Source organism: Xenopus laevis, chromosome 6S (assembly GCF_017654675.1).
Source record: "Xenopus laevis strain J_2021 chromosome 6S, Xenopus_laevis_v10.1, whole genome shotgun sequence".
NCBI classification, from domain to species: Eukaryota; Metazoa; Chordata; class Amphibia; order Anura; family Pipidae; genus Xenopus; species Xenopus laevis.
The window spans coordinates 75,467,742-75,491,761 of NC_054382.1; the positions used below are offsets into that span (position 1 = coordinate 75,467,742).

General features: G+C 40.4%; 1 protein-coding gene across 1 annotated transcript in view; it reads left to right on the forward strand.

Annotated features, from left to right (window-relative positions):
- The window catches only part of bmp6.S (bone morphogenetic protein 6 S homeolog), a 91,293-nt gene that overhangs the window by 39,779 nt on the left and 27,494 nt on the right, over window positions 1-24,020 (forward strand). The window contains 1 exon segment of the mRNA NM_001095921.1: window positions 11,809-12,001. Coding sequence (NP_001089390.1) covers window positions 11,809-12,001 — 193 coding nt within the window.

A 24,020-nucleotide genomic window follows, 5' to 3' on the forward strand; every position in this document is an offset into this window, starting at 1 on the left:
AGGAGAAATCGCATGTTACAACTACATTGATCTGACTGTCTAATGAAAACGCAAGTATGTAAAACAGCGTTTCGTGTTCTCACAACACTTAATCATAGACTATGATTAAGTGTTGTGAGAACACGAAACGAGTATGGCTGTTTTACATACTTGTACTTCAATAAAGATCTGTTTTTACTACTGCTGCCTTGAGTACTGAGTGCCTACCCTTTAAACAATACGGTAAAGGTCAAGTTAGTCTTAAAGACACTGAGGCATTTGCCAGAATGGAGTAGATGCGCTATGAACAAGAATAAATACAAGTTGACACATGTTAACACTAGAGAAAAATCTCCATGTTATGTTGATTGGACTGGAGAGAAAAACATAAATGAGACCTTAATGGCAGTTCTCTTTGTGTGAGGACCTATAAAACTGAACATCCATACTTCTGGCTACATGAACAAGTGCTGTTCCTAACAGAAACCAACAATGAACCCAAAAGAATCAGAAAAGAATGTGCAGCACGAACATTGTTTTTCTTTGTGGTCATGTGCAGGCGGAAAAGGATGAAATGTGGTTTGAAAATTAAATGCAGACAACCATTGCTCTCTTCTGAGGTCAGAAGGAAAAACATTTAACCCCCACACATAGTGGGGTTTCCCCACTGGTATAGGGTTAATAATTTGAACACAATCGAGCAGCATTTGAACTTCATGCACTGAATGTTACTGTGGTATCATCTACTACTGGATGAAATGAGAGGTGCCATTTCCAGCCAAGGACTTCCAAAATTGTTATCAGAGAGATTATTATTATCAATATTAGCAGAGATATTATCTGAGAGTTTGCATTGAAACAAGGAAGCAATCCATTTGGAAATATTATGCATTTATGAACGATTATGTCTTCTTTAGGGATGTCGCGGACTGTTCGCCGGCGAACTTGTTCGCGCGAACATCGGCTGTTCGCGTCCGCCGCAAGTTCGCGAACGTCGCGCGACGTTCGCCAATAGGCGTTCACGTCAAAATCGTTCGATCATTCGACCATTCGATCGCTAAAATCGAACGATTTTCGTTCGATTCGAACGAAAATCGTTCGATCGAACGATTAAAATCCTTCGATCGTTCGAATCGAACGATTTTCGGATGTTCGAAGTTCGCGAACTGTTCGCGAACTGTTCGCAAATTTTGCCGGTGTTCGCGAACGGCGTTCGCGAACACATTATCGGCGGTTCGCTACATCCCTAGTCTTCTTTTAAAGAGTGCCACCTGTGTAACAACTTCAGTAATCAAGAATATGCCAAATACAGTTTATTAGGAGACCTGCACCGTCCAATAGAATATATTGCCGCTGCAATAAAAGCACTGTAGACATTAGGAGTGGGCCAGAATCCCCTCTTTCACCTGCACCCTGCCCCCAACTTGCATAGCTTTCAAAATCTCTCATAAGGTGCAAAGTTCAGCAGTGTTCTAAATGTAAATTATGTGTAACATGAGTTCTAATTGGCATGATTGTGTACCCCTCAGTGCTCTAGTATTTGAATCGAGAATGACTCCTTTAGTTTCATTTACCTTTCAGTTTTTTCAACGAAATATTTTGACTACTTTTCTAAAACGAAAGGAGCTCCATTGGATACAACTATCCAATTAAGAGGAATGAGAGAGAATACTATTGCCCAGGCTTACTTTATCTCCTAATTAAAATAATTATAACTCTCATATACCTCTCGCTTTCTTGTCTCAATTGCATTGCTAAAGGAACATGCTATATTTAATTATAAAACTATATTTCAACATTTGAACATTATGAATTAAAGGAGAACTAAACCCTAAAAATGAGTATGGCTATCAATGCCATATTTTATACTGGATGCTGAATTTTTTGAACCAGCCTAAAGATTCAGCATCTCTATAGTAGTAATGATCCAGGCCTCACATGCTCAGTGGACTCTGAGCAGCTGTTGAGAAGCTAAGCTTAGGAGTTGTCATAAATTATCAAGCATAAAATGAGTTTGGCTTGTAATATAAATTGATGCTACAGCAGGGCTGATTATTAAGGCCTGATGCTAATTATGCTGGTTTCTGAGCTGCCATGTACCCAATAATGTGAATTATTTTATAATACTCCTCATATTTTGACATTTATGTTATATATATTCAGTAAATTGTGAGTTGGTCCCTGAGCTCAGTAATTGACAGCAGCATAGAGCATGTGCAATGAATCAGCAGGAAATAAGATGGGGAGCTACTGAAGAATCTTCAGAGTCACAGATCTTTTTTTCTAAAAGGCAGTGGTTGCCTTGGGCTGGTACAGAAACCAGAAGCATAATGTACATTTCAACACTACTTCTTTAATTAAGATTTAGTTCTCTTTTAACCTGGGGAAGCTGTATCTGGTATTGGCATCTTCCTGATGTCAGGACGTAGCACCTGCCTTAACTTCACTCCTTACTGTACTCTGTCAAATACCTATATATACAGTTAGGTCCATAAATCTTTGGACAGAGACAACTTTTTTCTAATTTTGATTCTGTCCATTACCACAATGAATTTTAAATGAAACAAATCAGATGCAGTTGAACTGCAGACTTTCAGTGTTAATTCAGTGGGTTGAACAAAAAGATTGCATGAAAAAAGCAACTAAAGCCTTTTTTTAACACAACCACTTGATTTCAGGGGCTCAAAAGTAATTGGACAATTGACTAAAAGGCTATTTCATGGGCAGGTGTGGGCAATTCCTTTGTTATGTCAAACAGATAAAAACCCTGGAGTTGATTTGACAGGGGGGTGCTTGTATGTGCAAGAATTTGCTGTGAACAGACCACATGCAGTCAAAAGAGCTCTCCATGCAGGTGAGACAAGCCATTCTTAAGCTGCAAAAACAGAAAAAACCCATCTGAGAAATTTCACCGTTGTGTAAAAACAGATGAAACCAAGATCAACCTCTACCAGAATGATGGCAAGAAACAAGTATGGAGAAGGTGTGGAACAGCTCATGATCCAAAGCATACCACATCATGTATAAAACATTGCGGAGGCAGTGTGATGGCTTGGGCGTGCATGGCTGCCAGTGGCACTGGGACACTAGTGTTTATTCATGATGTGACACAGGACAGATGCAGCCAAATGAATTCTGAGGTGTTCAGAGACACTGTCTGCTCAAATCCAGCTAAATGAAGTCAAATTGATTGGGAGGTGTTTCATAATACAAATGGACAATGATCCAAAACATACAGCCAAAGCAACCCAGGAGTTTATTAAAACAAAGAAGTGGAATATTCTTGAATGGCCAAGTCAGTCACCTGATCTGAACCCAATTGAGCTGCATTTCACTTGTTGAAGACTAAACTTAGGACAGAAAGGCCCACAAACAAACAGCAACTGAAAGCCGCTACAGTAAAGGCCTGGCAGAGCATTAAAAAGGAGGAAACCCAGAATCTGGTGATGTCCATGAGTTCAAGACTTCAGGCTGTCATTGCCAGCAAAGGGTTTTCAACCAAGTATTAGAAATGAACATTTTATTTTCAGTTTTTTAATTTGTCTAATTGCTTTTGATCCCCTGAAATGAAGTGATTGTGTTTAAAAAAAGTCTTTAGTGCCTCACATTTTTATGCAATCTTTTTATTCAACCCACTGAATTAAAGCTGAAAATATGCAGTTCAACTGCATCTGAGTTGTTTTATTTAAAATTCATTGTGGCCTGCTGCTGCTTTTTACACCTGACTTTTTCTGCTTGCTTAACGCCTTTTAAATGTGGTTGATCCTCATAAAAGGGCCACTGTTCACAAATCAACGTGAGTGCTATCCAGTGGCTGCAGGATGCTCCTCATATTAAGTAACCTTCCATTATAAGGAAATAGCCATGCAAGTTTTCTGCCATGTATTCTATGCAGTTCCATAGTTCATGTTATTGTTGGAGTGATAAAAACGATGGTTTCACCAACAGGACCTCTCTTTGGATTACATGGCTACAGAAGATAATCAGTTTTAGAACTCTGTCTATTATTGTATATCATTTGTGCATCAATAAATAAATATCAATTCTTCCCAATTCCATGAAATGTCATTTGCTGCAACCAACAACAGCCCTGCTTGTAAAGCACTGAAGAATATTTAACAGGGCTATCTGCTTATCATGTACATCAATGAACCCATACCTTTTGCATTTGCAATTATTTGTCCAAAAAATGTTACCCAGATCATTTCCATAAAGTAAACCACAGTTAGACCAAAGTTCTATCATCCTGTGTTGTGTTTTTTATGAATGTCTAAAAAGCACTTTTTAAAACCAGCATTTACCTAATGTTTTGTGCGCCACAGTAGCAATTGTAAAAAACCTTTACAGAAATGATTAAGGAATGGAACTGAACACAGTAATGATCTACTCTTTCTGCTTCTTATTTATACTTCCATAACGTAAATTTTGGCACATAAAATTCAAGAAATTTCATCCCACAGTTGTTGACATTCTTGCTGCATTTGTTATGATTTAGATTTGCAGCCCAATGGAATTATCACTATACATTTTACTCAGGCAGTACAAAATACAGAGTATATCATGTTTAATGCAGAGCAAAGCTAAAGGAATGCCTCTAGTGGCAGCACGCAGGCAATGTATTATAACAGGGCAAAGAGGTAGGCTCAAATGGGTGGATAGATTATGAAAATACAGTAGAAACCCAATATTTTTACATTTTCCAGGTGACCAAATTAAATTGGTGTAAATTCGAGAAAAAAAGGCTCAATCCAGGAATGAAAAAACTCAGCTTGCCTGAATGGGACAGCAACAAAACAGCATCAATTTTAGGGAAATGTAAAATCCAGGAATGTAAAATCAGGAATCTACTGTAATGGAAAGTGTGAGGGACAGTGACATGAACCAAAGGTAGATAAATAGGGCTGAGTAGTCTCTAGACCGGGGGTCCCCAACATTTTTTACCTGTGAGCCACAATCAAAAATAAAAAGAGTTGGGGAGCATCACATGCATGCAAAAAGTTCCTGGGAAGCCAAATAAGGGCTGTGATTGGCTATTTGGTAGCTACTATGTGGACTGGCAGCCAACAGGAGACCAAAAACCAAACCAAAAAAAACCAAAACATCCAAGTGGTTGGTGAGCAACATGTTGCTTGTGAGCTACTGGTTGGGGATCACTGGTCTAGACAGTTCCAGCTTTGGCAAAACAGTGGTAATTTGTGTTTGTAGGATGCACAGAAAATAAACCACAGGAAAATGCTGAAGTTCTTCAGAAACAACCTTCTTATTAAATTCTCTAATAATTGCTTAAACTCAGTATATTGCTGATTTCTATACTATATGATTATTAAACATGTTATATAGTATTATAAAAACAGCATATTGGTCATATTCATTAAGAGAATGTTTCCTGCCTTAAAAGTCACAAAGTTCTTATTAATGATATTGTGTAAAAAGCTAATATACAAGGTCTTAGTTATAAACAAAAGCTGGCCATTCTGAGATTGCACTGACAATGAGTATCTTAAAGGGGTTGTTCACCTTGGAGTTACCTTTTAGTATGATGTAGAGAGTGAAATTCGGGGAGACAATATTATTTGTTTTTAATTCAGCAGTTCTCCAGGTTGCAGATTCAGCAAACTGGTTGCTAGGGTACAAATTACCCTAGCAACCATGCAGTGATTTGAATAGGAGACTTAAAGAGATATTGACAACAGAATACAACCTTTTTTATTATCTATCATAACATTGTCTTTGAATGCTATTTATAATTTGCCATAAAAGTATTTGCCTGATGCTTTTACATTACCTTTCTTACTACCCTGTTCCTCTATGAGGGGGCTGTCATATGTGTGCAGCAGTAGTCCGTTGGCATTAGAAACTCCAACTGACAGGTTAAGAAGAGACATTCAGGTTGGCAAAACAGTCAGGTTTTGGAACAATTACTAACAAAAGCAGAACTATCAGCTAAAAACAATCAACATGACCTATAAGTAACTAAAAGTAGATTAACATTTTGAAAAGAAAAATGTTAGTGTCAGTATCACTTTAAATATGAATAGGAGAGGGTCTGAATAAAAAGGAGCAATAATAATGCATTTGTAGTCTTACATAGCATTTGTTTTTTAGGTGGGGTTAGTGACCCCCATTTAAAAGCAGGAAAGTGTATGACGTCACCTTATTATGTTATGATGTCGCAAAGCATGAGATCATCACGCCACATATCAGCGTCAAAATGTGAAATAAAAAAGTGCCTGTAAATAGGTATTTCTTTGTAAAGCTCCTGGGTGCTCCAAAATTCTTTTCGTGCTTGATTCATGGGTCCCTGAACTCCAGCTTTGTTCCTGATCAAGTTTTCCTCTGCCTGCCCTGACCTTTTTGCCTGGATACGACTATGAAATCTCTTAACCCCTCTTACAGCTTCCTCCTTGGTCCTGACCCCTACATATTAGTGCAGCTAGGCCTTGACAGAAAGAGTCCGAAGAAAAAGGCAAATCAAAAAATTATTTCAAAAAATGAAGACCAATTGAAAAGTTGCTTAGAATTGGTCATTCGATAACATGCTAAAATCATAGTTTGTAGACATCTGAAAATGTTTTAACAGCTGTCAGGTCACATTTAGGGGGTTATTTACTAAGCTTCGAATACCCAAAACTCCCCGAAATCTGAAAAATTTTAGATTTTTTTTATAAAATCAGACTTTTAAAAAAAATCACAAATTTTTCGGAATTGATCAAACCCGAGGGCTAAAAAGCCAGAATATAAAAACACGGCATCTCAAACCTGTCGAGGTTGCATAAAAGTCAATGGGTACAGTCCCATTGATTTTTGGTTGTGTCGGGGGTTTCGGGCAATTTCACAATGTTTTCGGAGATTTCGGGGGAAAATTCACGAAAATATAGTGAAAATCTGAGCTTTTCCTGCAAAGCAAATTTTCGGGAAAATTTAATAACCGAGCGGTTTAGATCGGAGTTTGCTGCAGCCGATATTGAGATAAATTCGGACCGATATTGAGATAAATAACCCCCTTAGTATAGGATAGCATATTACGTGATGCTAAATTGTTGCATTATTTTGAGTAACAGCAGGAACGGTACTCACATGACAATTTTATTGAGCCACAGGCTGGCTTGTGATAAAATTGAACATTTTGGGGCATAACCCTTCCTTTGTCAAGAATAACATTTTGCTACATGGTAATGTCATGTACAGTTGATTGTTTTCTGTACTGCTATATTTTGGGCGCATGGCTAGATTTTAGTCTGAATTTTAACAGATTTTCTCATAGTCTCTGTATTTTTGTATCATACGTCAAACCAGTAGGGGGGGAGGGTGGGTATAGGAGGAAAGAAGAAATGAGGGTAGGGGTACAAGATTTAGCACAGGTTCCATAGAGACTGCTAAAACGGAGAAAAATACGTTCATTATAATGGGCATCCATCTGGAGGTGGGGGAGCTTAGATTCATTTTGAATGCTATTTTGTCCCATAAGTCTAGTGCCTGACGCGATGTAGGCATGAGATCCGGGGGGGTCTTCCTGGTTTTCTTGGGCATCCAAAAAAGGTGAGCTAGATTCAAAGGGGCTGCATAATAATTTTCTATTTCCTTCCAGGGCTCTCCCGAATGCGTATGCGTGTTGACCATAGCCTCCAGTCTGCTTGCTATATAGTACCGATATACATGGGGAACTCCTAAGCCTCCCGCCGATTTGGGTTTTGTCATAATAGTCGCTTTAATGCGCGGGCGTTTGCCTCCCCATACAAAGTTGGATATAGCTTTCTGTAAAGATGTGGCCATTTTCTCAGGGAAGTGGATTGGCAGAGTTCTAAATAAGTATAAAAGACGCGGTAGCAGCGTCATTTTGACCGCCGCTATTCTGCCAAACCACGAGAGATTGTATGTATGCCAGGTGGCTAAGTCTTTTTTGAGCTTATCTATTAGTGGTGGGTAGTTGGCTGTGTATAGTCTGTCATATGTAGGGGTTAGATGGATTCCCAGGTATGCAAGGGAGTTAGTGTCCCATTTATAGTCAAAGTTAAGTTGCATTAGTTTTAGTTCTGAGTCAGACATTTGCAGGGGGAGGGCGTGAGATTTTGTTGGATTAATTTTGTAGCCCGAGATTTTTTGAAAGCGTTCCAGTAGTTGTAGGAGGTTAGGTAGAGTAGATTGGGGTGATGTCAAGGTCAGTAAGATTTCATCAGCAAAGAGGTTGATTTTGTACTCTTTATCCCCTAGTTGAAAGCCTTTAACGTTAGGGTTGCGTCTGATAGCGTGGGCTAAAGGTTCTAGCGATAAAGCAAATATTAATGGGGACATTGGGCACCCTTGATGTGTACCCCCCTTAATTTCGATGAGGTCTGATTGGAGGCCCATGATAGATACTCTAGCCGAGGGTGCTGTATAGAGCTGTTTAAGTCCCTGAAGGAATGGCGTAGGGAGATTCACCTTTTCTAGGACTGCAAACATGTATGTCCAGTCTAATCTATCGAACGCTTTTTGCGCGTCCAAGGAGACTAGAAGGGAAGATGAGGTTGTTCTTGGCGCTAAATGGACTAAGTTTATTGCTTTACGAATACTGTCCGCTGCTTGACGGCCTGGAACAAAACCAACTTGGTCAGGGTGATAGTCTCTGTATTTTTAAAGCAAATTATGTTATTTAAAAATACTGTCAAAATATGGACATGTCAGTAAAACAGGCTTATATTGTATGTTTTGTATTACCCTTAACAAAAAGAAAACATGCCAGCCAAAGATAATAATAATGCACTGTTTTTGAACAGCCTATTCTCTTTGGCTGTTTAACAAAGTTGCAGAGCATTGCAAATCTGTGTGTTCCAGGCATCTGTGTAACAGTAGGAAGGATCTGTGGAATGTTCTCCATGCAGGGATCACTTTCACCAGTAGTAAAGAGAAGCCTGACTGTGTTCCATTGGCAAAATAATCTATGAGTTAATTCATTTGGAAAAACAAGCACTTTCTCCACTACAGGTATGTCTGATAGGTCAAGGGACGTATTGTAGGGTGTCTAATATGATCCTAGTGCATAAAACCTGCTGAAAGTGTGGCAGATTATACTCTTTCACTCGGAATCAAATACAGTAGTTTGTTATTTCTTTTCATTATTTTAAACATCTTATAGTTAAACGGTTAAAGGAGAACTACAGACTGAAAATCAGTAAGGCAAGGAATGCTGCATGCTGTAAGTTACTGTACCAACCCATAGGTTCAACGCCCCTAAAACTGTAAAGGTCCATGCCTTCAAACTTTTTCTACAGCAGTTCCTTCTTTTCTGATTTTTGGGGGTTGGTGAGAATGCCCATGATCACTGTGCTCTGGGTTATTGTCGAAAAGCTAAGCTTAGTGGTCATCACTATAACTGTATGCTGCAATCTAATATAAGTCTGAATTAATTACTAACTGTAGTTCTTCTGGTCACTATAGCTTTGGATATTATTCTTGTCCAAGAAATCAACCAAGCCACTCAAGTTTTTGAATAAGCATATTCAACTAATTTGAAATCCTCAAAAATTAAAAATGAACACAAATTACTGTCTGTCACACTTAGGGCTTTTACACATGGGCATTTGTTTTGCAAACGCATGCTGAGCGAGAAAAATGCATATATTGCATTTAAACACAACTAAGCATGTTTTTTTTCTGTTCCAAATGCAACCCTCTATTCTATTTATAGCTGTACACAAGCCAAGTGCAGGAAAACCCAGCATGCTGTATTTAAACAAACGCACTGAAACTCAAATAGAGTAAAATGCAACTCAAAACGCTCATGAGTACAGCCCGGCAGAATATAATGGAATCTTTAGCAAATGCTTTTATTTGCGGGCAAAACCTACATTTAAACGTGCATAAAATGCATAACAAAAAGGAGTCCTTAAGTTCTCTTTAAACCAAGGAGAAATTTTCAGATGTTTGAGAAACTGGGACTATTGAAGGTTCTAGACAATCTCCTGACTTTACATAAACATGTTTATATTATTTAAATACAGGGTCACACTGGAGCCTTGGGGCCCACTGGGGCTGCAAAATAAAGGGTCCTCCTTGCAGTCCCCGGGGGCCCCCGACCTCTAAACTCCCTGCGCACATGATCGAAAAACACAGAACCATGCGCATACGTAAAAAAACGCTGCACGGCGGCATCAAAAGCTGGTCAGCCAGGAGAAGGTCTGGGCCGACTGTATATATATATATATATATATATATATATATATATATATATATATATATATATATATATATATATATATATATATATATATATATATATATATATATATATATATATATATGAATTGTGATATGGGGGTTACAATTTGGCATGGGTATAGCTTTTTGGGGTTTTGCACATTCCTTGTGGTGGGTGCTTTATAGCTGGCTCTGACACTGATAGATATGAATTAAGTTATATTTATTTTCTTCTCTCTTCTTTTCCCTTGTCTCTGTTTATTATTTTATTCTTATGTTTTTTGGACCTATGTGGTGTTATTTGCCCCTGTATAGTGGACTACCAATTAGGGTCTTGTATATGTAAGAGGTGGCTGACCCCATGCCATGCCACATATGGACCCCCAGTCTGTTTGTCCGCTGATAGAGTTGTATATTTTCTGTACTCATTGTCTATTTGTATTATATTGTCATATGCCCCAGTTTATTAATGGACTACTTACATGCCCAGGTCCTGTTAATATATAATAGGTGGCAGACCCCATGTAAAATCCTATGCTATTTTCACCTGTTAGTTGGTGCGCCCTCTATTATGATTATAAAAATTCTGAATTTATCGGCTATCCACATAATTTGGATAGTAAATTAAAATATGTGTTGCACCTTAGACATACTATAATTGTATGTCTCTTGAAGTTGATGCTAAAAAATTTATTTTTTTCCTTTTCTTGCACAGTTCTCATTCTGCTCTGTGTTGTTAACTTTGAGTATTTCATTGCACAAGTGGTAATTTTATTTTTTCCACTCACTTTTTCTATCTTCTTATGTTTAGTATATTCTGGCCTGGCATTTTGACAAGGTAGGGAGTTGCTACTAATAGTAGTCCATAGCAACTGCTGCAGCTGATTCTCCCTCCTTTAATGATATATGATGACAACGTCCCCATGCCTTGACACAGACCCCCCAGGACAGACTCCATGATCCAGTACCGTAACTAGAGGGGGGCGGGCCCTGGTGCGTGACGGCAGCCAGGCCCCCGCCCCCCTCCGTACAGCCCGGGGGGCCCTGAGGGGGTGTGGGCCCTGGCCGCTTGCACCCCCTGCTCCCCTGGTAGTTCCACCACTGCCATGATCTGTTGTGAGCTAATGTAGACTGCAGTACCATTTTCCTTGAAGGAGAAACAAACCCTTGCTACTATAATCCTCTACCCCCCTACCCTACATAGACTCCCTTCCCTGCTCCCCCCAGCCTAAGTAGTACCTTTGCTAAATGGCCCTAACTCTTTACTTACCACTCAGTGCAGATTCTGTCCAGCGCAGCTCACAGGGCGACATCTTCAGCTGCTTCGGTAATCTTCAGGTCTTCTATCGGCAATTTCCGTGACTTTTGGCACATGCTCAGTTGTCGCAAAAGAGAAAATTGCTCCAACTGCGCATGCGCCAATGTCTTACTTTGGTCTAATTATCTAATTATTGCACAGCAGTAAATGTTTTTCAATTTGATAAAGTGCTAGCCGAAACATCAGTTCATTTTAATAAATAATCTTTTCCCTTTCTAAGGCCTGAGAGTGTCGAAATTGCTGTTTGATTTTATATATATATATATATATATATATATATATATATATATATATATATATATATATACTAAAATATTGTCTTCTTTTTTTTCTAGTTGAACATGGCAAGGAGTTGTCACCACGTCTTTGGCACCATAAAGAATTCAAGTTTAATATATCCCAAATTCCAGAAGGAGAGGCAGTGACTGGTGCAGAGTTTCGGATATACAAGGACTGTGTCCTCGGCAGCTTTGAGAACCAAACTTTTCTAATTAGCATCTACCAAGTCTTAGCTGAGCACCAGAACAGGTATGTTTCATAGCAACTTTGTAACAAATAAGGTCATTTTCCATTGTTTTTGATTGTAAACACACATGCCCATGCCGGAGGTCATTGTAATTAGTGATGCAGAAAAAGCCTAATATTTAAGTCTCATGCTTCTGAACTGATGATTTGGTAGGTTGAAAACTCTGACACAGTCAGTTAGGAATAACAATTTTGAATGTAAAAGGAGTTTTTTTCCCCAGAATACCACAAATAAAGCAACTTGCTTCCACAAAATCTCAAAGCATAATGGATCCTTCCCATTCTTAACAGTTGGCAGGGAGTTTTTAACTGCTCCTTTTTATTCGGCAAACAAACCTTTGGTGATTGTGGCCAAAGACTTATATACTTTATCAGTCCACAGCACTTCCTTTCAAAAGGCATCTTTCTAGATACTGTATTTGTGGTGTGTTTGCAGGAAAGGCTTTCTCCTGATTAATCCTTCATGCAGACTATGTTTGTAGACACAACTTGGTGAAACGCCATTCCTGAGCCAACCAAATTTTCCTGCAGGTCTTTAACTGTGATAAAAAAGTTGGCCTTTTCCTATCTAGACATTCTCTCTGAAAGTTTTCTTGCTTTTCCAGATCTTGCCGTGACTTCCACAGTTTCCGTTAACTACAATTTCATGATGACATTATGGACATTACAAATTTTTGTGCTTGAAGTGTTTTGCAATCTTATATCCTTTCCTTGCTTTATCACATCAGTTAGCTTTGTTTCCAGAGCCTCACTCAGTTGCTTAGAGGCTTTAAGAGGCTTGTTGAGTAACAGCCCAAAGTTTGGTGTATCAGAGATTTTATTAATCTTCACAATAGCCAATAGGTGACAAATCTTAATGGCTAGTGATGGGCGAATTTATTCGCCAGGCGCGAATTCGCCGCCAGCGAATAAATTCGCGAAACGTCTGTGAAAATCCACCCAAAAAAATTCGCGAATTTTTCGCAGTTTCGCGAAACAGAGCAAATTCGCCCATCACTATTAATTGCTATTAAGGCCTAATGAGGTAATTAGGGTCATTGACCTTTCAAAGACATTGTCTATAAGTGGAAGGCTGTCCAAACTTTTGTTCTATTTTCTTTCTTCCTATGAAAAGTTTGTGATATAAAATGTAACTGTGCATTAACATTTGCAAATATGTTGTTTTTTAACACATTGGTTTTTGCATTATTTTGTCTGACTTTTTACTTAAAAAATTGACAATTGAGTATGGAATTTGGCAAGGGGTGCCCACATTTTGTATTCAACTATACTTCATAGGGATTAATTTTTTTTATATACTCTATCCTTATGCAACTGAAAGTTTTTCTAAATGTATGATCCAGAGTACCTTTTGTGGCAGAGATGTGTGTGATCACTTTTAAAGAACAGCAAGGGGCAACCTCAGCCTGACTGGTCCTTCATCCTTGTAATGTATGTTTGTAAGCAATGACATTTGTTATCAATGTATGCTCTATTCTTGTCAACAACAGCAGCCTTCAACAGCAGCCTTGGACCTGTGCAGACACATTTTATGGAAATGGTGTAAAATCATGAGTACCCAGAGCAATTTAATAGCAGCCTTCAAAGCCCTTCATGTCTGTACTATGGATAAACGATGCTAGCAACCACAAACCCACACCGTCACATATGAAATGTCAAAGTTTAGCTAATGTACCCTTTAGAAGTGTGTCACCTCATATAAACAAATGCCACATGGAACTTGTTACATCATACAATTTATCCCAAATTATTTCCCAAACAGCAGCAGACTCAGCTATTTAAACACCAGATAATTCCAGGAGAATTTGAGGATTTCACAGTCTTTCTCATTAGTGGGAGCAGTGTATGGAAAGCATCATTTATTTTGATGTTTATATATTTATATTGAATTAACAGGGATGCAGTGCAGCAGGGTTGATGGCCTTGTGCTGTTATTTAAAACCAGTCCATTTTATGATTCATTTATAGTCAGGGTTGGACTGTGCCAGCGATACACCAGGAAAAAACCCAGTGGATCCCGGACCTCATGGGCCACATCAACCCAGACTCACCTTGAACCATGGGTGCATGTGGAAGAAGTAGGGGGGGTGCAGTATTGGAGGAGGACCTGATGACTATGGGGGAGACCCTGGGGTTAGTGTTGGGGCCCCTGGCTTCCCCTCATGATCACAGCAACAACACAGAACATGTACACATGGAGGAAGGTGGAGGGTGCTCTGGACACCCCATTCTGATACTGCTTATAGTAACCTTTATTTATATAATGCTGATATATTCTTCAGAGCTTTATAGAGATTATATAGCCAGTCACATCAGTCCCTGTTTCACTGGACTTTACAATCCAAGATTTGTGTTGTACGTACCAATCACCACAAGACTGTTCATCACTATACCTGAATTTTCGGTTATTCATCGTATTGCGGAAACCATCGTCCTTTTCTGTATATTCTGTATATTGTTTCTTTATCTACAGCAGACGTGAATTATTTTGCAGACGGGCTAGCACATACTAATGAAATTATAGTTGGAAAATGGCCAAAGTAAAAAGAAATTGCATCATGTGTGGCCAGCTTTTGGGCTGAATGACTTCTTGGGGCTTTGGATTTCCTACCACTAGTGATTAGTCATATGATGCAGAAAGGGATCTGCTTAATTAACCCAGTAATCAGCACTTTAATGTAAATGTTTGCACTGCTTTACAATTACCTGCCAGAAATAAGGAATTTATCAAAATTTCCAACAATTTTGTAAACTTTCTATTTATTTCAACTTTTTCCATTGAAAAGGTACAATAAAATGGAAAGGAAAAAGAGAAGGAAAAAGAAAAAGAAAGAAAAGAAAAAGATAAGGAGAAAGCAAGTAATAAACGGAATCAATCCACTGTGTGTACGAGGTATACCATTCACTCACAATTTTTACCTTTAACTGCAAGCTATTGTCATAAAGCCCAGATATCAGACTCACATATTCTCTAATAAAATGAACTCTGCCCATTGCCCTGTTCCAACTTATAAGAGTGTAAAAGTCTCTCTATTAAGAATCGATGTGTCCCATATCTCTGTATATTTCTCCAACTGGCTATCAATTTGGTATTTCAAACGCTCATTAATTTGTATGAACTCTATCTTTTCCAAAACTTTAAGGAAAGAGAGGCAAGGTGATTTCTACTGTGCCACAATATGAATCCTCGCTGCCATGCAGATATGTTGTGTCAAATGTTGTGCCGATTGATTCATGCCTTCAAGCTTATGTCCATGGAGCATGTCTTCTGGACATGGATTAATAGGGGTATAGAAAAGTTTAGATAATACCCGAGATATCTTTTGCAATAGGGTTTGTGCTGTAGGACAGCTCCACCAGGTATGCCATACCGTCCCTCTAGTTGAACAGTTTATAAAGCATTGAGGTGAGATAGTTGGATATATATATATAAGATGAAGTCACTCTGGAACATACTATGCTCTATGAAAAAGTTTAAGCGAGGTTTCCACTATGGTACATTATAGCTCCCTTTGAAAATTCTCAGGTAGCTTTTGAGCCATATTTCCGGGGAGAACGTTTTCCCCAAGTCTTTTTCCCAGTCCAGCATGTGTTGGAGTTTCTCCGGTACAACAGCATGATTTAGATGGCTATAAATGGCTGATAAAACATGTCTACCCATCGGGGAGGTCATACAGGTAGCTTCCAAAAAAGTTCTAGAGATTTTTATTCAGAAATGTGCGGCAAAGTTGCATCGCCTGGTAGCTTTCAGTAGTCGGGACCTCATATTTCCGGATAAGTTCCTCCATATGTAGCGGCCTAGATCCATCAGTAAGCTGATGAGTGGATGTCACTCCTCTGTCTTTCCACCAGTTAAAGGCTGAATCAGACAGGGGCAGAAAAAGGGTGTTTCCATGTATTGGTACCAGTCCAGAAGGTTTAGATGCCAAGCGATATTTGAATTTAAGTATGTTCCATAGTTGTAGCATTATATCTAAGTTTGGGTTCCAGAGTAAGTTCTGTAGTGAGAAAGGTTGCACCATGTTTGTCTCCATGGCCACCCACAAAGGTGCGTGAGCTCCTCCATGTATCGGGGGAATTTGAGCACAGTGTGCTGCTCTGTAATAATGAAGTAAATTTGGGACTTCCATCCCTCCTCTAGTCTTGTGAAAAAACATAATTTGTTTATTGATCCTTGGTCTCTTGTATGAAGGCCATATGTGTTTGTTTGAAACTTATCAAATCCCTTCTCAAGATGGCAATGGGCGGAGGTCTGAAATAATACAACAACCTAGGCAAAGTCATCATTTTGATACAATTTATCCTCCCTATCCATGAAATCTGTTTCAGCCTCCATTCCTGTAGTTCGTGTGTCAGTCTCCTACACAGTTGAAGGTAATTACTTTTATACATTGTTTATATTAGTAGTGAGATGTATACCAAGATATGACAAATATTTTTCTCTAATTTGGAACCCAAAGTTGAGCTCAATAAGTTTACTGGTACTCTTGGGAATGCCACAAGGCAGAAATTCACACTTATCCTGGTTCAGTCATAGCCCCAAGACCTTAGAGAACTCTTGAATGATTTGGAGGAGGTTGGGCAGGGTGGTTAGAGGCTGTGTAACAGTAAGCAATAAGTTTTCTGTGAAAAGGGATACCTTATGTTCTATATTAGCTATAGTGTAGCCCTTAACATTCTGGTTACTCCTAATAGCCTCTGCCAGCGGTTCCATTGCGAGGACAAAAAGGGCTGGGGATAATGGACACCCCTGTCTCGTACCTCTTTGTATTGCAATAGTTTGATGGGAAGAAGTGGGTAGTTTCAGGGAGGCTGACGGGGTAGAGTAATACGTTGAGAGTATTGTAGTTAAGGGTTCACTGATCTCAACAGAGCCAAGTATTGCTCTAAGATATTGCCAGACGAGGGAATCAATTGCTTTTTCTATATCCAAGGCTAATATGCCCAGTAGTGTTTTGGTAGATTTGGCATGTTGTATAATATTAAGGACCTTCCTCACATTATCTCCAGCCTGTCTAAATGGAATAAATCCAACCTAGTCCTTATGTATTACTTCTGGCAAAAGAGACGATAACCTCCGTGCTAGAATGCTAGTTAAGATTTTTAAATCGATATTCAATAAGGAAATGGGGCAATAATTTTTTGGCTGTAAGGGGTCCTTATCCAGTTTAGGGATCAGTGTGATATGTGCTGAAAGTAATTCCTGAGGGATGGATTTACCATCCCGAATATGGTCAAAGGGATTTAACGTGAGGAATTATTATATTGCAAATACTTTATAATATTTAGCTGATAGGCCATAGGCCTATCAGGGGCCTGGTGCTTTCAGGGCCCGGTGCTTTCACGACTTTAAGGTGCTTTATCGCATAGGCAATGTCCTCCATTGTTATTGCAGCATTTAACGTATCTATACCTGATTTAGAGAATGTAGGTAAGGGATATTGAGAAAGGAAGTTCTGTATACCATGAGAATCTGGCTTATGTATTTGTGCATAAAGTTTCCTATAGAAGTCCAAGAATGTATCCCTGATTGTTTCTGGATTAGAGGTAATGGTGCCCATCACAGTTTTAATATGGGGTAGCTGATTAATCTGAGATTTAGTTCGTAATAGGTTAACTAAGTAAGTGTCTGGTTTGTTACAGTTTTTATAATACCTAAACCTGGTCCATCTAATGGCTTTATCTACCTGTTCCATTTGTAAGGTATTCCTGTTTAACTGCCTTAATACGCTTAGCCAGGTGACATGACGGTTTATTTTGGTTGAGCTTTTCCAGGGAAAGTAATGAAGCTTCTAGATGGCTATACCTTTCCTTTTCCTGTTTTTTCTTCCTAGCCGCATATTGTATGAGAGATATCCTCATATAGTTGCCTTATGGGCCACCCATACAATGTCCGGAGTTACATCCGCCGTGATATTTTCCTTGAAATAATTAGTAAGTGTAGATTTCAACTCTTGCATGACCTGGACGTCGCTGAGTAGGCGCTCATTAAGGCGCCACCTAGAGGATCTAGAATGAGTACCCTGTATCATAACCTTAGCTACCATGAGATCATGGTCTGACCATGGACATACTTTAATAAAGGCATCACTTAAGTTGGGCACCATTGCCATATTGAGTAAGATAGCATCAATTCTAGAATATTGTTTATGGGGGGCCAAATAAAAAGTGTATCCTCGTGCCTTAGTGTGGAGTACAAATGGGGATGCGTTGAGAACATTTTTGGTTGTTCTAGCGGCCTTGGGCTCCTTAAGAAAAGGTATTGCAACTGATTTATCTAGAGAGGGAAAATTAAAATCTCCGCACCACAGGTTCACATCTAAGGGTTGAGCACTCAATTTTCTAGCTGACTTGCTAAAGAATTCTTTGGGAGTAGCATTTGGGGAATAGGTGGATGTTATCCTAATAGATTTTTCGAATATGGTACCAGCAATGGATAAGTACTGCCCTTCTTTATCGGCACCTATGTCCGTTACTACAATCGGGAAGTTGTTATGGATCAGGATAGCAACACCTCTGTTTCTTTTTGGGAGTGGATGCTAAAAAATATCGGGAATATTGGCGATGAAAAAATTTAGGGAATGACTGCCTAGTGAAGTGAGTTTCCTGCAAACAAATCACATCTGGATGTATACGTTCATACCATTGGAATGCTTGTCTACGCTTCCGAGGAGAGTTTAACCACTTTACATTATGGGAGATTATTGTAAATGCCATTATGGAATGGACCTATGAAAAAACCATTATAGCAAAACATTACCCCGCCGCAAAGGGGAGCATAACAGGCAGAATGATATAGGCCTAGGTGTGGGAGACAGCAGGAGTGGCGGCCAATCGTCTCTAATTGTCAGGTATTGCTGGGATTAGAGCCAGGGACCTTTGGGTTTCTGGCTCAATGCCTTAACCCTTTGACCAGGTGAGCAGCCTGTAGGGTTGCTCGCTATGTGTAACCTGGCCTCTGCAGTCCCAGCCCAGCTGCAGCCTGACTGGCCTCTCCAGCCCCAACCCAGCTGCTGCCTAGTTGTAATCAGCTAATCAGGGCTGACTCTTCCCTATTTAAGGGCAGCACTTGGAACACTCCTTGCCAGAGCATTACATTGTTTCTCCCTAGTACTGCGGCAGTGCCCCTAACTAGGTAGTTCTAGCTCTTGCCCCTTTTCCCTTATTCCTCCTTGCCTTGTCTGCCTGTCCTTGTCTTGCTTTACCCTTTCTTGTACATTCCCGACCTTGACCTGCCTTGCTTGTTCCTGATTTCTGCTTCCTGTTCCACCTTGTACCTTTCACTCTCTTCATCTTGTTCCTGCTTCCTGACCTGCTCTGCCTTGTACCCTGTCTTGTTGCTCCAGTCTCCCTCTCTTGCTATCCTGCTCCAGTCTCCTTCTGCACTCTATCCCCAGTTTGATCTGATCTACGCTCGCACCGTCCTGTCCCATCCAGTCTGTTCCGGTCCTGAGTCGTCGCCCTCTTCATCCAGCCTAGTCCAGTCCTGTTCTTCGCCCTCTCCGTCCTGTTCTGCTCTGTACCTGATCCAGACTGACTCTTCACCCTCATCAACCTGTTCCTTCCTCCCCTATAAGTGTTCCCTAGGCACATACAGCTCCTGCCTCAAGGACTTGCCCTTTCCCTATCAGCCTCCACAGCACCCGCTACCTATCCTTGACACTAATAACATGTTATACAAGTATGGCAAACATTCAGGGACATGAAGTTAGGCATTAGCTGCAATGGGAAGAAATTGTAAAAGACATACAAAAGGTACCATAAACAATTGTGCATACAGTGGATCAACCTAAAATGAAAATATATATATCCATATTATATGAAACATAGAGTTCCTGAGAAAAAGCCCCAAATTTGGGGAAAATGTCCTGGCCATACAGTGTCTCTGTAGTGTTGCCACAGGGCTGGGAAATGTGGGCAGCATCTATTCCCAAGCCCATTTACACAATCTCAACGCATCCTGCATAAATGTGTAGAAACATGGGGTATAAAATATACTTATCCGGGCATCTCCCTGCTATCAGGCATCATTTGGGATCGAAGCCTTTGTGGTTTGGGAATGCTGGAGTTTCGACCCAGGTGAGAAGGTGAGCGTGGGCCAGCCACCACTTGCCACTCTTTTTGAGGTCTCGGACTGCTCCCTGCTAATGGTGTCGGTGAGAGAGTGAGAAGGCCCTCTTTCTGCAACACATGTAAGGCTGCCTCCGTTGTCTTAAAGGAATACAATCGGTTATTGATGGGCCAATGGAGTGCAAAGGGGAAGCCCCATCTGTACTTGATCTGTACCTTCTGAAGCTGAGTAATTTCCTCCTTTTTGCAGAGTAGTAGATGCCAAGTCTGCGTAGATATCAGCCGATAGCTTGTTATCCTGGTCCCTTGGAAATTGGCGTGCCGCCTGCAATCATGCTGTAGTTTTCGGACTATGTCGCTAGGCGTATCTGTGGAGCGAGGCCTAGCTAACGCCTTATGTATTCTCACCATCTGCAGTCTCTCAGGCGGTGTCTCTGGGAGTAAAGTAGTAAAGAGATTCATTGTGAATTGCTCTAGGTCCATCTCAGTCTCTGGGACCCCGCGTAAGCGGATATTAGCCTTTCGGGATCTGTTTTCGAGGTCTTCAATCTTTTCCTCCATTGCCGCCATCTGTTCCTTTTGGAATTCTATAGCGTCACTGTCAACATGTAAAGCCGCTTCAAGTTCCTCTGTGCGGTCCTCCAAGGCACTCGTACGATTGCCCAGTTTCTGAAACCCCGGAGGACAGTCCCTGTTGTTCTGGTTGGGAGTGCATCAGGTCAGCTCCGCATCTTGTGAGGCCTGCAAAGATGGCGGAGGCGTGCCTGGGCTCCTTTGCTGAAAAAAACGTATGCATGCTCAGCGCTGCCCCTCTTCTCTTGGTCGCCTGCTGTGGCATAATGTTATCAGTCACCCTGAATATAGTTTAGACTTGGTGGCGGAACTTTTATAGCTTTGGTTGCTATATTAAGTGGGCTGAGATATGGAGCTCACATCAGGTGCGTCTTCTCCTGATGGCACCGTGCATGCGCCCCCAATTTCCAACAATTTAAAAGCCCCTTTTGAACTTTATTAAATCCTGTCATTTCGTTTGCTGAATAGCATCCAAGATGGATGTCTGATAAAGTTATTCATGGGGTATAATCAATAAACAGTATAATAAACCAACCATATTTTAATCCTATCACAATAAGTGATGTTTTAACATCTGCAGGAGCTGAGGTGGCTGCATTTCTGAGCTTCTCCCCGTGATTCATTGGGAATGTCATTTCATTTTTCAAGGGAGCAAAGCACATCACAGGCTTGACAAAAGAGAATTCCATAACAGAGGCAGCAGGTTTTCTATTTGGAAGATTGTGTTCTAGTTGATTATTACTGGCCAACAAACAGCAGCTGCTAGGTACAAACAAGGATACAGCATCTGAAATATTGTGGTATATTTAGCTAAATGCTTTAAAACACATTTTGGTTTCTTTTGAAGTTAGAAGATATTTATATAGATTGAAAGCAGTTATCTGGCACAATTATGCTTTTAGAATGCACAGTCAGTAAAATAGCTAAACTGATAGAAAGACCTGCTGTGTAAATATTATCAGACTAATGTTGCCCCACAGCTGTCCAGGGGATAACAAAACAAGGGGTCAGGTTTGGAAAAAAAACTCAGATGGACCCAGACCTGCAACCTTGCCTTCCCCCGGCCCCAATCTTGGCCACAACATGATAAACTAAGGTATGTGGGGGGGGGTTGCAACTGGGACAGGGAACCGGGGGCCCAGGGGCAGAAGGGGGGGTTGTTGTTGGGGCAGGGTCCCTGGACCCCTGTGGCTACAGTCCCAGTGGGCCCGGACCCCCCAGTCCAGTGCTGCGAGGGGCATAGAACAGTAGCTGTTGGGGAACCCAGAAGTAAAGCGGACCCAGTAGGTTCCTGACTGAAATGGAATTTCAGTATAGGTTTATTAAACACATCCCTGAAGTTTGAAGTGCCCTAAAATAATGTGATTAATGGGCTCAGTGACTTGTAATTATACTACTGTAGAGAATGTCTGCAGTTTATACTTTACTAGAAAGTTGTCATTGTGTCTTTTACAATTCACAGCACATAAAAGTTTAATCGTGGTTTTATGGGGCGGGGGGTGTTGTTACACTGTTGGTAGATCATTCTATTGCCTTCCACACAATTGGGGCTCATTTATAAACACTGGGCAAATTTGCACCTGTACCTAGTAATTCAGCCACTTATAAAACAAACAAAGTGGCAGCAAAAAATGTTAAGGGGTGGGAGCTTGAGACTCCCTATGTCAAACTGATATGGGAACAATACCTCCAAGGCAGTTGCATGGCACAAGCTTGATTTAAATGCCAAACTAGCACCCCTGCTGCTTTGGGCCATGAAACTAGTCTTCATTAGTACACACAAAAAGTTATATGGTCATGGTTTCACGGCTGCTTGATATAGTGTAGAATTTGCATTGTTGGCACTGTACTGTATAGTTTCTGTTAAATGCAAGATTATTGTAAATAATTTAGGGTCTGCAAAGTATACTTTTAGCAGTTCAGTCACTGCTTTTTAGTCAAACAAGCAAAAATGCAGAAGAAGTCAGCAGATGTGGGTTTTAACCCCGGCAGCACTACCATTACCCAAAACATGCAATGTTTTCCTTTCATACCCTACAATCTGCAGACCTTACTGCAAATTAATATGAAATGTTTGAAGGGTTTAAAAACATTAAAAAACAGCTGTAAATACATAAAACAGGGCATGTTTTTTTTTTGTTTCAGAGGAGAGTTCCTTCAGTAAGGCTTTTATTTTAATTTAAAGAATGCTGTTGTTCAGTGTTATTTCTGTTTGTGGACCTTGATGAGAGATACTGTAACAGCTTCCTTGATGAACATGGGTCACATTTACACTGCCCCTGCCTAACTAACTATGCCTGTACCTCCACTACATCTTAAGGTACTTATATATGCCTCTGTAATATAAGTGGTGTGTCATGGTAGTGGTTATACCCATTATCAATTACCCTATTTTTTTTTACTAAATGTCATCAGAGTCAATGTGTAGACTACTTATAATCTATACACAGCTAATGTAGCCATCAGCTAATCCAGTTAGTTCTAATACCATTTTCATTATGTTGAAGCAATACTGTTCTGTACTACTGCACCTGCGTCTCTCAGAACTGAAAATTGAACATTATTGATGTAACATAATAAAAGGATCAAAGTTTGCTGCAGGCCTAGTGAAGGGGATCAGACGTGCCTTTCCCCTGTTCTGACTGTGAAATCACTGAGCCTTTGTTACATGCAGGAAAGTGACCGATTGGCTGGAAGCCCCATCTGGGAAAAAGAGGATGATCAAGGAAGAGCCTGGGTTTACAGCCACATGCACAGGGTGGACTGGCACAGTTTATAAAAGCGCCCCTGCTGCAGAATCCAGCCAGAACCATTGTGTGTGCGAGGCTGTACAGGAGTGCAGACCAAGTGTAAGGGTTCCTGGGAGGCAGCAGGGACACCTGCCTTCCTCCTACTTGCGTGCAATCCTCTTCCGGTCGTGTGTCCATTCGGTTTGACGAGTGCTTCAATACGCATGCATCTTTTCGCATGCAGAGCAGGAAAATGTAAATATTTAAAGGGGGCATGTCCTGATTCCTTTGCCCAATGTAGGTCTATTTTCTGATAGATCCTGGGTATGCTTTTTGTCTAGTTTTTCTGTTCTTGACCCGTGCTTGTCCCTTACCTCTGCTAATTCACTGCATGCATTTGCCTGTTGTAGACATTCTTCCAGATCTTGACTTTGTACTGCATTACTGTTTGGTTTGACCTTGGCCTGTGTCCTGACTTCTCTCCTGGTTCCCAATTCTGTACTGCACTGATTGGTGTTGATCCAGCCTGTTCCACGACTAAGCTTATGGTTTCCCCATCATTCCTGTCACATTCATGCTTCCATTGTCTGCCCAGAACTCTCACCTTGGTTCTCTCACATTAAGACCTGGCAGCATAAGAGTAGCGGAAG